Raw genomic sequence first — 12,614 nt, forward strand, 5'->3', positions numbered from 1 at the left:
AATTTCCTATGTCGCAAAACGAAAGCGTTTCTCTCGTGGGCTAAAGTTATATGGCAAATCTAGTACGCCTACACCACTTTCATCCTCAGTGAAATTATACACCTAAACTTTTCGAAGTGTCTTGAGATCACTAGTCGACAAACTCTTACGAAGTACAGATAATTTTCATGTTTCAGCGATGTTTCCAGTAAAAAAATATTACTTAGTGTATTCGTTTATGTTTTGTGGTGCTTTAAGTGTCAGCGTCAATCCACTAAACGAAACGGCTGAGTTCCTATGGTAAGTGTTGTCATTCTTCAATATTCTGTATAAAACTATTTCTTTTATTTTGCAGGAATCTGTCCAATTTTGCTTTGCAAAGCAGGCAGGCTCATAGTCAGTATCCTTATCCTTATTCCTATAAATATCCTGGGAAATATCCTGCGTATTACCAAAATTATCCTACAAAAACATACGGTCAATATCCAGGTTCAAACTACATTGCTTCGTATGGTAATTATCCTTACCCATACAAACTGCACAGTCAAGGGCATTTTTCTTACAAACCTGCATCTTCCTACGGGTACCCATCAGGATCAAATCCTTATCCAAACATATTCCAGCACCTCCAAAAGCCTAAAGAATCGATAATGGAAGTCCTGTATTCTATAGCTAGAAATGATGATCTCCAATGTGTGCCTAAACTAATTTGTGAAGCTACTTCAGGTAATGAAGTTAACATTATTGTAATGCAAATAATGAAAACTTATCTCAATAGGTACATTATCGGGGCGACAGCAAGGCTTGAACTTACCAATAAACGTCAACATGGAATCTCTGCTGAGGTGAACAATTATTTTGTCTCAAATGTCATACCAATTGATCTCTAAATTATTGTTCTAGTTTCCTCTCTACTTTAAACGGTGTTCAATCCTCACCACTGCTATATTTTGGAAAAGCTGCCTTGCTAGGTTTTACATCAAAGGGTAACACAGGGACCTGTAATTATGCTTACCCAGAGTGCCCTTCAGATCCTGACAGAGTCGTGAAATATTTAAATAACCATAACGGAGGCTTCTTTCGCTTTTTCAATGCTAATCCCGCTCAAAATTTTCCTCAGAATTACCATCAGATTCCTTACAGGAACAAAGCAATTGCAGAGCAAAGGATTCAGAACAACGCTGTGGACTATATACCAAATCATATAAGGTACCAAAACGGTATAACATTTCCTAAGGAAGATGTATCACATTTTCAGGACCATCACGGCTTTAGATCGGAGAAGGCTCTTAAATTCCCTAGCAACGATTTTATATACAACAATGAACTAAATCAAGACGTAAGCGATTTCTCGTTCCACTCACACAGTGGTTTGAAGTTTCCAAGTGAGGAAAACTATGAACATTTTACGAGAAGACCGAAAGAATTACTTTACCATAACTCCGACTACAATCTGGACTTTCAGAAGCCTTTACCAAATCACAAGGTTACTCCCATGATTTTTCCAGTGAGGACTGGCACAGGGGATCTGAGACTGGATCCTGAGGAGCTCCTAGATTACCAAAGGCCGGTTTCTTATGTGGATGAAGACGTGAGGATAATTTTCAATGGAGTCAATCACGATGACCGACGTAATGAGTATGGGAGAGGTTTCAGTTTTCCACCGTGATAACCGAGGAAACATATAACTCATAATGTGTAAATAGCTTTGTTTGGTAATTTATTGAAGCAATAGTTGTAGGATATTTGATGTATACAGACAATTATTATTATACAATAATAAAACTTTATTTCTACTATTCCTTGTTTTTGGTGAGAAAATTACATGTGCAGTTTTGTCGGTGAAATATTGCAAAAACTTCTGCCAACCATAACCGTAATTTTTCTTTGTGGGTTACTGTGAACTAACTTTTTATTAAGCGTAAATAGGGACAGTGCTAAAACGTAAAAAATAAAAAATATAAAAGTAAAAAAAATATTTATTTCTTTTATGTACAAACAAACCATGACTTACAATTAGCTGTAGTATTACTCTAGTGGCCTTGAACAAAGATGGCGATAGTCTTACCTAACTTCCCACATTTTATAAGGAGGCCAGTCCTTAATGACAAGAAAGCCAGCTAATATTGACATTTACACCTTTACCTACGACTAATATTAAATAATAAATTTGAGCAATACCAACAAATTACTAGGTAAAATAACAATAAAAGTCTCTGATACGTGTTTTGAGACACGTTCGCTGAATTTTAAACGATCGTAATAAAATATGCCCCGTGCTCGCAGTTCTGCAAATTACACTGCCTCAAAATAAATAATTTCAAAACATACGTAAATTTCTAAAGCGACTCGAGAACAACTTGACGGAATACTTAATCTACGCATGCTCTCCTCTTGGCTAGTTGTCTGCAGAAACGTGGTGACGAGATGAAGTCGCCCAAAAAGACGCTGAGTAGGTAAAACTCCTTCTGTTTTTCATCAGAAGATTTGTAGTTGCTGAAACAAGACGCAGCAATAAAAAATCGTTAAATTATGTATGAATTACAATTAAAACAAGATGATTAAATAATTTTCGTGATGAAAGTAGTTAGCATTGGCGTAACATAACATAACGTAAAGTTGCAGATTACATCGATACTGATTGACTGAAATTACTTGCAAGCACACGATTAACGTCATTAAGTAATTAAAACTATTACATTTTAAGTGATCTGGTGTTCACTTTTACTAAATATTACATTCCTGACGGGTTTTCTAGATTGTAAATTTTAACAGAAATGATGACATGAATTAAGTAAGGCGTATGCCTAGGTTTTCGTAATTGAGGTACAAAAAATATAATACGTAAACGATAATTGCCGTTTATATCTGAATGTACAAGGTGTGCTAAAAAGCAGTGCACACACAGGTATACAGGGTAACTGTTTAATTATCCAAAACACGTATCATTCTTATTTTAAAAGATACAGAAATGGTTTTGCATTTGCCCTAAAATTTTGAAACACAAGTGAAATACAACTAAAAAAGAGATTAACATAAAATCGGTTTCCTTCGAATATCTTCGAAACTATTCAGAATTTTCTAAATTTAGAAACTAATTCGTGATTGGCATACAATTCTACGCATTTTTTGCTCATTTAACCATTTCTGTATCTCTTAAAATAGGAAAGATACCTGTATGGGACAATTAAAAGTTGTAACCCTGCATAAGTTTCTCTAAATGTGACATATTATTTGTATTGAAAACCGAATTTTATAAAACACAAACCGATGGATTTTATTCACAAATAAACGTCCTCGAATGCAATAATTTCATTCTGTGCATTTTTAATTAACACTTATTGATTTGTTAATAGTATATGACAGACCAAATGCATTTTTAATTTCACGGGTATTTCAACCAAATGACTAAACAGTATACCAAATAACTAAAACTAAAATAACTAAATAGAACGTACTAAACGCCTAGAGTGTACTTATAATTTCAAAGATGAACTTTATTGCACTTTAGTTCTGAGGTACGTATTTATGTATGCACTAAATGCATATTTAAATCGCAAGGATAAAGTTTCAACTGAAGGACCAAAGAGTATATACTATGAGACTAAAGTGCATTTTTAATACAGAACTGAAGAACTAAATAATCTAATAAAGGACTAAAGTGCATCTTTTGATCCCGATGGTGAATTTTGCTATTTTGGTACATTCTAATTGCATATTTTAGTTCCAAGAACGAATTCTCAATTGAACGATTTAATTACGCCCTAAAGGACTAAAGTGCATCTTGTAATCCGAGAGTAAAGTTTCAACTAAAGAACTAAATTTAAAAGGACTAAAGTGTATTTTTTATCCATAGGCTGAAGTCTGTAATAAGGACTAAAGTGCATGTTTTAATCCCGAAGGTGCATTTTCCCGCATTTTAGTCCTGAAGTATATACTAAACGCATATTTTAACCCCAAGAGTGGGGAACTGAAGGACTAGATAGTGAATATGAAAATACTAAAGTGTTAATCTGGAGTGTGAAGACTTGAAAGAGTAAATAGTTTATAATAAAGGGCATTTGTTAACCCGATTACACTTTAGTCCTGATTTACCGTTTTTTAGTTCACAAGTCCTTTAGTGTTAAGTCAATGTTTCAATTCAAAAGCTAAATAAGAACTAAAGTGTATAATTTAATCAGTGCTGTTTTATGCAAGGAATAATTTGAAATAACCATAATTAATGTACATTTCTTGAGAATTAAAAATGGTACTTTATCAAACTAAAGTTCGAAACGGTACCTAAAATTTACAAAAGTGCAAAAAGCACTTATATAAAAAATTTTGACCGTTGTGTAAAATAAAGAATTAATTTTTTTATAATTAAAATGAACACTTTAGGTTTTAAAAATGAAGTTTAAAATGAAAAAATCACGATGAAAATAGGAAATTCTATATAAAACTGAGATTTTTGTGATTGAAATTCGACCTCTACTATTCCTTTCACCAACGTCAATAGACACAACACGGAAAGAAATCCGAGAGGAATCAAATAAAAGGATAATAACTTCGTTATTTACCTGAAAACTTCATCCCAATCGATGGCCAATTCCTTGTCACCGTCCGTTTTCTTGGCTTTCTGTGCGTGATACAAACACACCTTGGGGTAAATGCAGACATTTTCACCTAATTCCGTGACCAATCTCTTTTCAGCTTCGATCATGTTGATCATTTCTTCCGAGGAAATGGATCTACGTGTCCTGTTGCTGGCATAGGTCTCTAAACAAGAAAACGCGCTAAATATACACAGCAAATTGGAATAATTTGTTTCTTGGTATTTTTATACCAATTTGTCTCGTATAAACAAATGAATATATTAATATATTATTGACATACAGCCTACTTTTTCTCTATAATAAAATAGATCTGTGTGACAAAAATAGCCAAACTTTCGATTAATTATCATTATGCTTAAAACAAATACTGTTCTTAAATTATCAATCTCACTTTCACAGTTGTTCAAGGCTGAGTTTAAAAAGATCGTTTAATATTCATGTTATGTGTGGCATATGTCTTTCCCAAAAATACATCTTCCAACACTACACTTTCATATTACTGTTACTTTCTTGCGGTTTTAATTCAGTTTTAAACTGTCAAAATTAAGGAGAAAGCACATTAATTGAAGTTGAAATGGTAATAACAGTAAGATTAAGTTACAAGTAAATCAATAGTGGTCCTAAATTGTCTCTCGACAGTTTCAGGACATTGTTCATACAGGGTGTTCTCAAAATTGAGTCATTTATAATAATAGCTGGTAGAACTCGTAAAAGAAGTCGATTTACCAAAAATCTTTTATATAAACGTTGCAGAAGAAGAGAGTTGTAAAAATTCTGTTCTACAAAAATCGTTCAAAATTGTTACCATTTTTTTACCATTTATGTTTTTACAACGCAATGACAATAAATCAGGTTTGTATTATAAAGTTTTTAAATTTAAATTTTTTTTTTAATTGTTAATAATTGCTTTATTTGGCAGCTTTTACATAAACGATTTTTGGTAAATCGACTTTTTTACGAGTTCTACCAACTGTTAAAATAAATGACTCAACTTTGATAACACCCAATATATTTTTTGTGAAAATTAATCATAAGCATCATAAAAGCATCATCAATAAAATAGTGAGAGGTGTCAAGTATTTGTGAAATATATGATTCTGGAGATGTCCATAATAATGATAATAATGATAATAATGATAATAATGATAATATTGATAATAATGATAATAATGATAATAATGATAATAATGATAATAATGATAATAATGATAATNGTAGTAGTAGTAGTAGTAGTAGTAGTAGTAATAATAATAATAATAGATGCTCTCTAGACATTAAGGAAAACACATACTCTTGTTTAATAAAAATCCATTAAATATTGTTTTCTACTTAATGCTTAAAATAGCACTAGTGCTTAAATATTTTATACACTAGTGCGCAAATACTTTACACTAGTGCATACATATCTCACACACTATTGCGAAATATAAATTAATCATGTTTCTATTTGTTGTAGTGACAATGCTGACAGCTGTCGCGCAGATGTCAAATTGAACTGTCAAAATTATATATTTCAATTTTATTTTTATTTAAATATTTTTTTGGGTACGCAGATCCAAAAATAGAATCGAAGATGGAATACTACTTTTTTCTTAATTTTCTTAGAAATAAACAAATCGAAATGAAAATAACCGGTTCTTTTTTTTAATTGAAGTAGAAAAATAGATCAGGGTCGAGCTCTGCCCATATTGGAAAGGTTCCGCACAAGGTTACAGTTAAACAATTCCCTAACCTCTTTGCGCGGTTTTTACTATGTTCCCAATATTTTGATTACAAAATAATTAACCAAGCACTTACTTGGGTTGAGGGAGTAGGCCAACTTCTTAACAAAATTCGACAGCCTCACAGCGATTATTATGACTGGAAAACCTATCAGTTCCACTGGTAGCTCGATGATTGGCTGCTGGGCTACGGCGGTACCAGGTTGATCCAAGAAAATAGCCACTTGGAGGAGCAGGAAAATTGAAAACACTAACCCACGCACCCGCATTTTGATCAAACTAAAAACTAACAGCCAAGGTGAAACTCCAAGTGGTCTAAGGCACAGCCGAAGTGAACTATTAAGAGTGAAAGTGGCCACCACTCCTATCGCCGATATTTGTTGAAGGCAAGAGTAAGACTAATTGCATTAAGAGGCCCACGGTCCAGCGTCAGACCGAGCGCGTAAGTTTTAATCCCTGTAATAAATTGCAAAACGAAATTCAAATAGTTACTAAGTGTCATATCAGTATATAAATAGTTTTAATTAATAGTATTGTTTCAAGCTACAGATTAGATTAAAAAATGCACTTTAGTCTCTTTTAGTACAGTAATTTTACACAACTGTAAAAGTTTATTATATGTTTAGCATCTATGTCTGCCATTTTCAACATTGTTTAAATCATTTGACAAAGTAGTATACCCCATCCCAAAGGACTAAAGTGCATCTTTAATAATTTTTTGCGTTAATAAATTATGTATAATGTCTTTCTTAACTGAAGAGCTAAATAGTCAATACTAGAGAACTAAAGTGCATCTTTTAATCCTAAGGGTGAAATTTGTCATTTGAATTTTTACATTAGTACATATTCGTCAGTTTTTATTAGAGTAAATTTTATCCCTGAATAAATTAAGAATTAAAATAGTGACTAAAAGGGTTGCTTCATCACACGAAGTAAAAGTGCCAATTTCAATCTCCAAACATTTTACACTTAAAACATCACTTTTAACCCCCAACAAACACTTCACAATGTCTTTTTTAATTCGTAAACCACACTTTACACTAAAATGTATCTCTTTTAATTCATAACAGACACTTTAAACTTAAAAGTATCGCTATTAATTCTCAAAAGATACTTTGCACCTAATAGTGTCACTTTTAATCTCCTACGGACCGTACACTTAATAGTTCCACTTTTTGTCGCCAACATACACTTTACACTTAAATATGTCACTTTTAATTCCCGACATATACGTTACAATTAAAAGTGGTGGTTTTAAAAGAGTCACTTATAACTCTAACACTTAATAGTGTTACTATTATTCCTCGACACACTTGAAAGGAGCACTTTCCAACCCTTAAAAACATTTTACAGTTAAAAGTGTAGCTTTTAATCCTAAATGGACATTTTTCAATTAGAAGTGCCACTTAAAAATTGTTGCTTTTAATTTCCATAGACACTTTATATTTTGTAGTGTAACATTTAATATCCAATAGACTTTACGCTTAATAGTTTTACATTTAATTTCCAGCTTTGCACATAAGAGTGTCACTTTTATTCCCCAACAGACACTTGAAAATGCCACTTTGAATCACCTACAAACACTTTACACTCAACACCGCCATTTATAATTATCAGCAGATATAGTACAATTAATCCCCTCAGCTGACACCGTATATTTAATGATGTAATTTTTAATCGACTCTTTATTCTTAATAGCTTCACTTTTAATTTTTAACAATACACTTAAAAGTATCATTTTTAACCCCATTACACAATTTATATTTAAAAGTGTACTTTTAATTTCCAACAGATATTTTGCATTTAAAAGCACTGATTTTAATTCTCTACATACACTTTACTTTTAAAAGTGTCACTTTTAATTCCAACAAGCACTTTACACTTGATAATGTCACTTTTAATCACCAACAGACACTTTACACCCCCCTTTTAACCCACCGGTTGCAAAAAATTGAGTACAGAAAAGTACTGTATACAAAAGTGCAGTTTAATATCTCGGTGTTGGAATTAAAAGATGCACTTCAGTCTTTGAATTTAACAAATAAAAAAAATAATAGTATAGATATTAATAATTACATAAATTGCAATACGATAATATGTATATTTTTCTTAATTATCAACACAGTATTTATATCTGAGGCTTATTATCGAGTGTAACAAACGCTAATGAAAGTAGTGGATACATAGCCCTCTTAAGCCCATTATAAACATGTAAAATTGAAAGTAATAAGTGTTGCAGTAATAGGGTATTGTTATAGGGTCAGACAAGAATGCAAATGTAGAAAATTATGAAACTGTTGCTAAATGCAGATAATAACAATTATCGCACTCGCTGAAATTTTACCGGAAGGAAAATTGTTGCTCTTCTGACATACATTTTAACTTCTCTAATTATTATGTACCAAATTAATTTAATAAATAAATGTACGTTAAAGTAACCTTTAAATTATGTACAACCGCATTATGAGTCATTGATAACGAAGGTTAATGTTCTTTATGACGAAATATTTTGAATACGATGATTTGTTGCTTACAAAAATATAGCAGTGGTAATAGATTTCCGTCAAATCATAAAACTTGTTAATTTTTTTAAATAACATCGATTAAGTAAAATGTATAGGTATTGTGCTTGTTTGATTTACTGCAGCTTATATCTGTAACTATTGAGTAACAATAATAATTAAATAAGGAAACTATTAATTAACACAAATAATTACCAACTAAAGCTTTTCTCTTACAGTATGTAATTATTTTATAATGTAATAGTTTACCGATTTATTTGTATACACATAGGTATATTCGTACATTACAGCTCTAGACAAACATTTCATATCTTTTATAGTAATAATAATAACTTTTCTAATACAGGTTACATCAAATTACAGGAATTACAGCTAAACAAATTATAGATACAGTCCGTACGATATTTGTTGTGATAGAATTCCAAGAAGACCCCTGCGTCACTTTCTTGGAATTAACCGCATTCGACACTCATCTTTTTAAAAATGCATTGCAATACATTTATTTATTTTTTCTCATAAATCCTTAACTTTTCGAAAAAACTGATCTGAAAGAGATCACAACGTTAGTAAATGAATGGGGTTTTTTATACATATTTTTTAAAAGGAAAAAATTTTATCGAAAAAAAATTATAAGAAGAAATGTCGGGTTGATTATTTCAACCCCTTACAAAAATACTTCAGGGTTGAAAAAATTTCAAAATGTGTAGTTTTTTGACCGATAATATTCACCAAATTCGGTTCCTTTAACTTGATATTATATACGTGGAAGATAAAAAAGAAAAACATTTTTTTTTAATTTTTGGAGAGGCGTAACTTCAGTTTTTTCAAAAAAATTCATACCAAAGACTCCTATTAATTTTCATCAGGGAATTACCCCTTGCATTTTTTCGATGTTATTTAGATACACCCTGTATATTAAACAACTAAAAAATTGACATTCAATTTAACTTCGTACTCCCGAATTATTTTTTACTGAACTATCAAAATGGAGGTCATAAAAAAGATATATGGAATTGAAAATGGTGCGTGTATTAAAAATAGGCAATTTAATATTTGTATTTGCAAAGTCACAATAAAAGACAACATTTTGCCGTGTTTCTAACAAAAAAAAATCCATTTGTCCAATAGAGCAGGCTTGTTGATATTTTATTATTATTTTTTTAAGAAATAAACTTTAGGTACTTCCTTTGCACCGACTCTATTTGACCAATAGAATTTTGATATACAGAGTACCAGATATTTTAATTTTCGAAAAATCGCTCATATTTCTAACAAAAAAAAATCCTAAAGTTTTGGAAGTCGAACCTACTACATTGCTAATATGGCTCGTAAAAGCAAGTTTAGAATCAAACAATATTCTAAATATCTATAAGATTCAGTAGCAATGTTATTAATTTGGTATAATTTAAAACTGCCTCCTTTTTCGTGTATGAGAATATTTTATAATTACATATAATCACTTTTCTTGGGAAATTATATCATTAAGACATGTTAAAAATAAAACAGGTCCCAAATTCGATCCTTGTGGTACTCCTGATTGGGCGATATACATTTTTGACTTATAATTAGTTAAAAATATAAATTCAGAACATAACCAAACCCTGTGCACTCCGATAGATTTAATTAATTAATTAACCAGCAACATGTGCAACTCATGTCTACTTTTTTAATAGATGCACTTTAGCAAAGTGACATCAAACAGGACCACCCTGTAAGAACATATTTCAAAAGTCGACTATTACGGAATTGCATTTATTACAAAAGGATTTGCAGTATACACACCATAATAGTATTTCTAGCGTATTATACCTTTATGCATCTATGAAAAACCAAGAAACAGCAACATAAAGTCACATTTGTGTGGGCTGTTTTTGACAGGGGACTTAAACTACGCAAATAACGTCCTTCGTATTACAGTGCAAACGCAAGATTTGTTAAAATTACTCGCACCGGATAAATCGGAAATATTTTTACCTGTCTTTCGAAAAGCGTCTCGTCTTTATCTTCATCGCCTTTGTTATTCATTTTGATCCATTTATGGATTATGCTAAGACGCTAAAATAGCAACAGTTTTGTTTAATTTTTGCTGTAAAACGGGCGCTTTAGTGCTCGAATAGAAAAATTTAACATCGTATTTATATTTTGTTCGCCTTGAACAATCAATATTTCCATCTATATCATAAAAACGCCGCGCAGCATATTGTTAGGTTATAAATATGCGTTCTGTTTTTGTAATGGGTTCTCGGAAAACAAAAGGACATAACTCCTGCTACAAATATGCGGCATAGTTATAAAAAACACCGGAATATGTCTTGGCGTGCCATAAAATAAGTCTTGGAGCTTATTGAGAATGTAATTCATTATGTTATTTGTAAAGTAACGTACTATTTAAGCCCCATATTGTAAAGTTTATACGTATTTCATTCGTTAAAGCGCCAACAGTGGTAATTTCTTTAAGAGTTATAGGTCGTACGCCCTGAAATTTGTTAAGGACGAAATGCAAATCGTTCCGAGGGGCGTTTGTATTGCCACAAATTTTATATCCTGGTTAAACTTGATTGTGCAACAAAGGATAGTAAAAGCACAGTCCATGGGCACAGCTCGAATTATCGCCTTACTTACCATATATACCAGGCTTTGCTTCCTCGCTAGATTTACTTGGATTCAAGTCGACATACGCTGCCCCGCAAAGAAAGGTACAGTGTGCACCAATGAAAACTGAAGTGATTTTCTTTGACGAAAATTACATTGTTTTGACACTTCTGACAAGATTTCTTTGAGTGAGGCCGGACCTCACTAAAATTTGGCTCTCACGCCTTATATTTTAATACCTACTATTCTACTATTAACCTAAATAAACAGTTAGGTAAACTAATTTCCAATTCTATTACATTTATCAAAAATCAAAATAATAGTGTAAATAATTGTTTGAATTTTTGAATATTTTGCCGCTCGCCGTTTCCTGCTGCTTATAGTTTCAGTTCGCAGTTAATGTACGCGTCGTATAGTACGCGAGTAGTGTCTGGTGTCAGTGTAAGGGTTAGTACAAAGTCTTTAAGGATAAGGGCAAGGCAGGTATTAATTTAAAGTAAATAAAACAACTTCCTGACAACAGAACAAAGTAAGACTAAATTTAACGTAATTTAATAGATACTTACTATTATTCTCAAATACATACATAAGTAGCTAATAATGAATCTATCTCACAATATCGTTTTATCTCTTGCAACACCTTTTTCAAGACGTAATGACGTAAACTACTGTTCTAAACGAATTAAAATCACTATAGTCTGTTTAGAAATGAAAGAGAGTAATAAAAGCTTTTTATGTATGCAAATCGTAAATAAATGTAGTACTAGTGCTTATATTCAATATTTTTATATTATGTTTTATCGGTATAGATGAGGTGTACTTTTAAAAAAACTTTATGTGACCGGGTTGTACTAAATTGTAGCAGGTAGCTAAAATTTAATCCCCGACAATCCGTCTTTGTCTATGCCGCTTCAATTTCTCGGTCCATTTCTCTTATTAGTAAACAATATAAAAACAGCATTTCAAAACATGAGGCTACTTTAAGCATCATAACCGGGTTAAGAGGGTTTTTAGTAATTCAAATAAAATTATTCAATATTATTATCAAAATATTTATTTAAATTTAATGAATAGACTTTTATTCCACACAAAAATATATGTATTTTGAAAATTCAAATTATGGTGAGTAAATGTAGTGTTGTATAAATGTACAATAAAGAAAATAAAAAAGTAGGTATATTAAAATTCATCCTCTGAATATTCTG

The 12,614-nt window shown here is 31.5% G+C and overlaps 2 protein-coding genes across 2 annotated transcripts; one reads left to right on the top strand and one right to left on the bottom strand.

The window, feature by feature from the left end:
- Nucleotides 1-217: 217 nt before the first annotated feature.
- Nucleotides 218-1,648, top strand: LOC108912809. Its single transcript, XM_018718200.1, has 4 exons — nt 218-279; nt 335-705; nt 758-824; nt 883-1,648. The coding sequence occupies exons 1-4, from the start codon at nt 218-220 to the stop codon at nt 1,646-1,648; spliced, it is 1,266 nt and encodes a 421-aa protein (XP_018573716.1).
- Nucleotides 1,649-1,940: 292 nt separating this feature from the next.
- On the bottom strand, nt 1,941-6,654 carry LOC108912813. The gene is made up of 3 exons (XM_018718205.1): nt 6,372-6,654; nt 4,539-4,737; nt 1,941-2,475 (listed from the first exon to the last, which is right to left on the bottom strand). Exons 1-3 carry the CDS (start codon nt 6,562-6,564, stop codon nt 2,352-2,354), a joined length of 516 nt encoding a protein of 171 aa, XP_018573721.1. The 5' UTR covers nt 6,565-6,654; the 3' UTR covers nt 1,941-2,351.
- Nucleotides 6,655-12,614: the final 5,960 nt, after the last annotated feature.

Source organism: Anoplophora glabripennis, unplaced genomic scaffold, assembly GCF_000390285.2.
Source record: "Anoplophora glabripennis isolate ALB-LARVAE unplaced genomic scaffold, Agla_2.0 scaffold422, whole genome shotgun sequence".
NCBI lineage: Eukaryota > Metazoa > Arthropoda > Insecta > Coleoptera > Cerambycidae > Anoplophora > Anoplophora glabripennis.

Excerpts from the sequence above, each read along its gene's own strand:
- LOC108912809 (XM_018718200.1), top strand. The coding sequence starts at position 218 with ATGTTTTGTGGTGCTTTAAGTGTCAGCGTCAATCCACTAAACGAAACG. Across the intron at positions 280-334 it reads GAAACGGCTGAGTTCCTATG|GAATCTGTCCAATTTTGCTT; the intron begins GTAAGTGTTGTC and ends TTTATTTTGCAG. Across the intron at positions 825-882 it reads AACATGGAATCTCTGCTGAG|TTTCCTCTCTACTTTAAACG; the intron begins GTGAACAATTAT and ends TTATTGTTCTAG.
- LOC108912813 (XM_018718205.1), bottom strand. The coding sequence starts at position 6,564 with ATGCGGGTGCGTGGGTTAGTGTTTTCAATTTTCCTGCTCCTCCAAGTG. Across the intron at positions 4,738-6,371 it reads GGCCTACTCCCTCAACCCAA|AGACCTATGCCAGCAACAGG; the intron begins GTAAGTGCTTGG and ends TTTCTTGTTTAG. Across the intron at positions 2,476-4,538 it reads GATTGGGATGAAGTTTTCAG|CAACTACAAATCTTCTGATG; the intron begins GTAAATAACGAA and ends GTCTTGTTTCAG.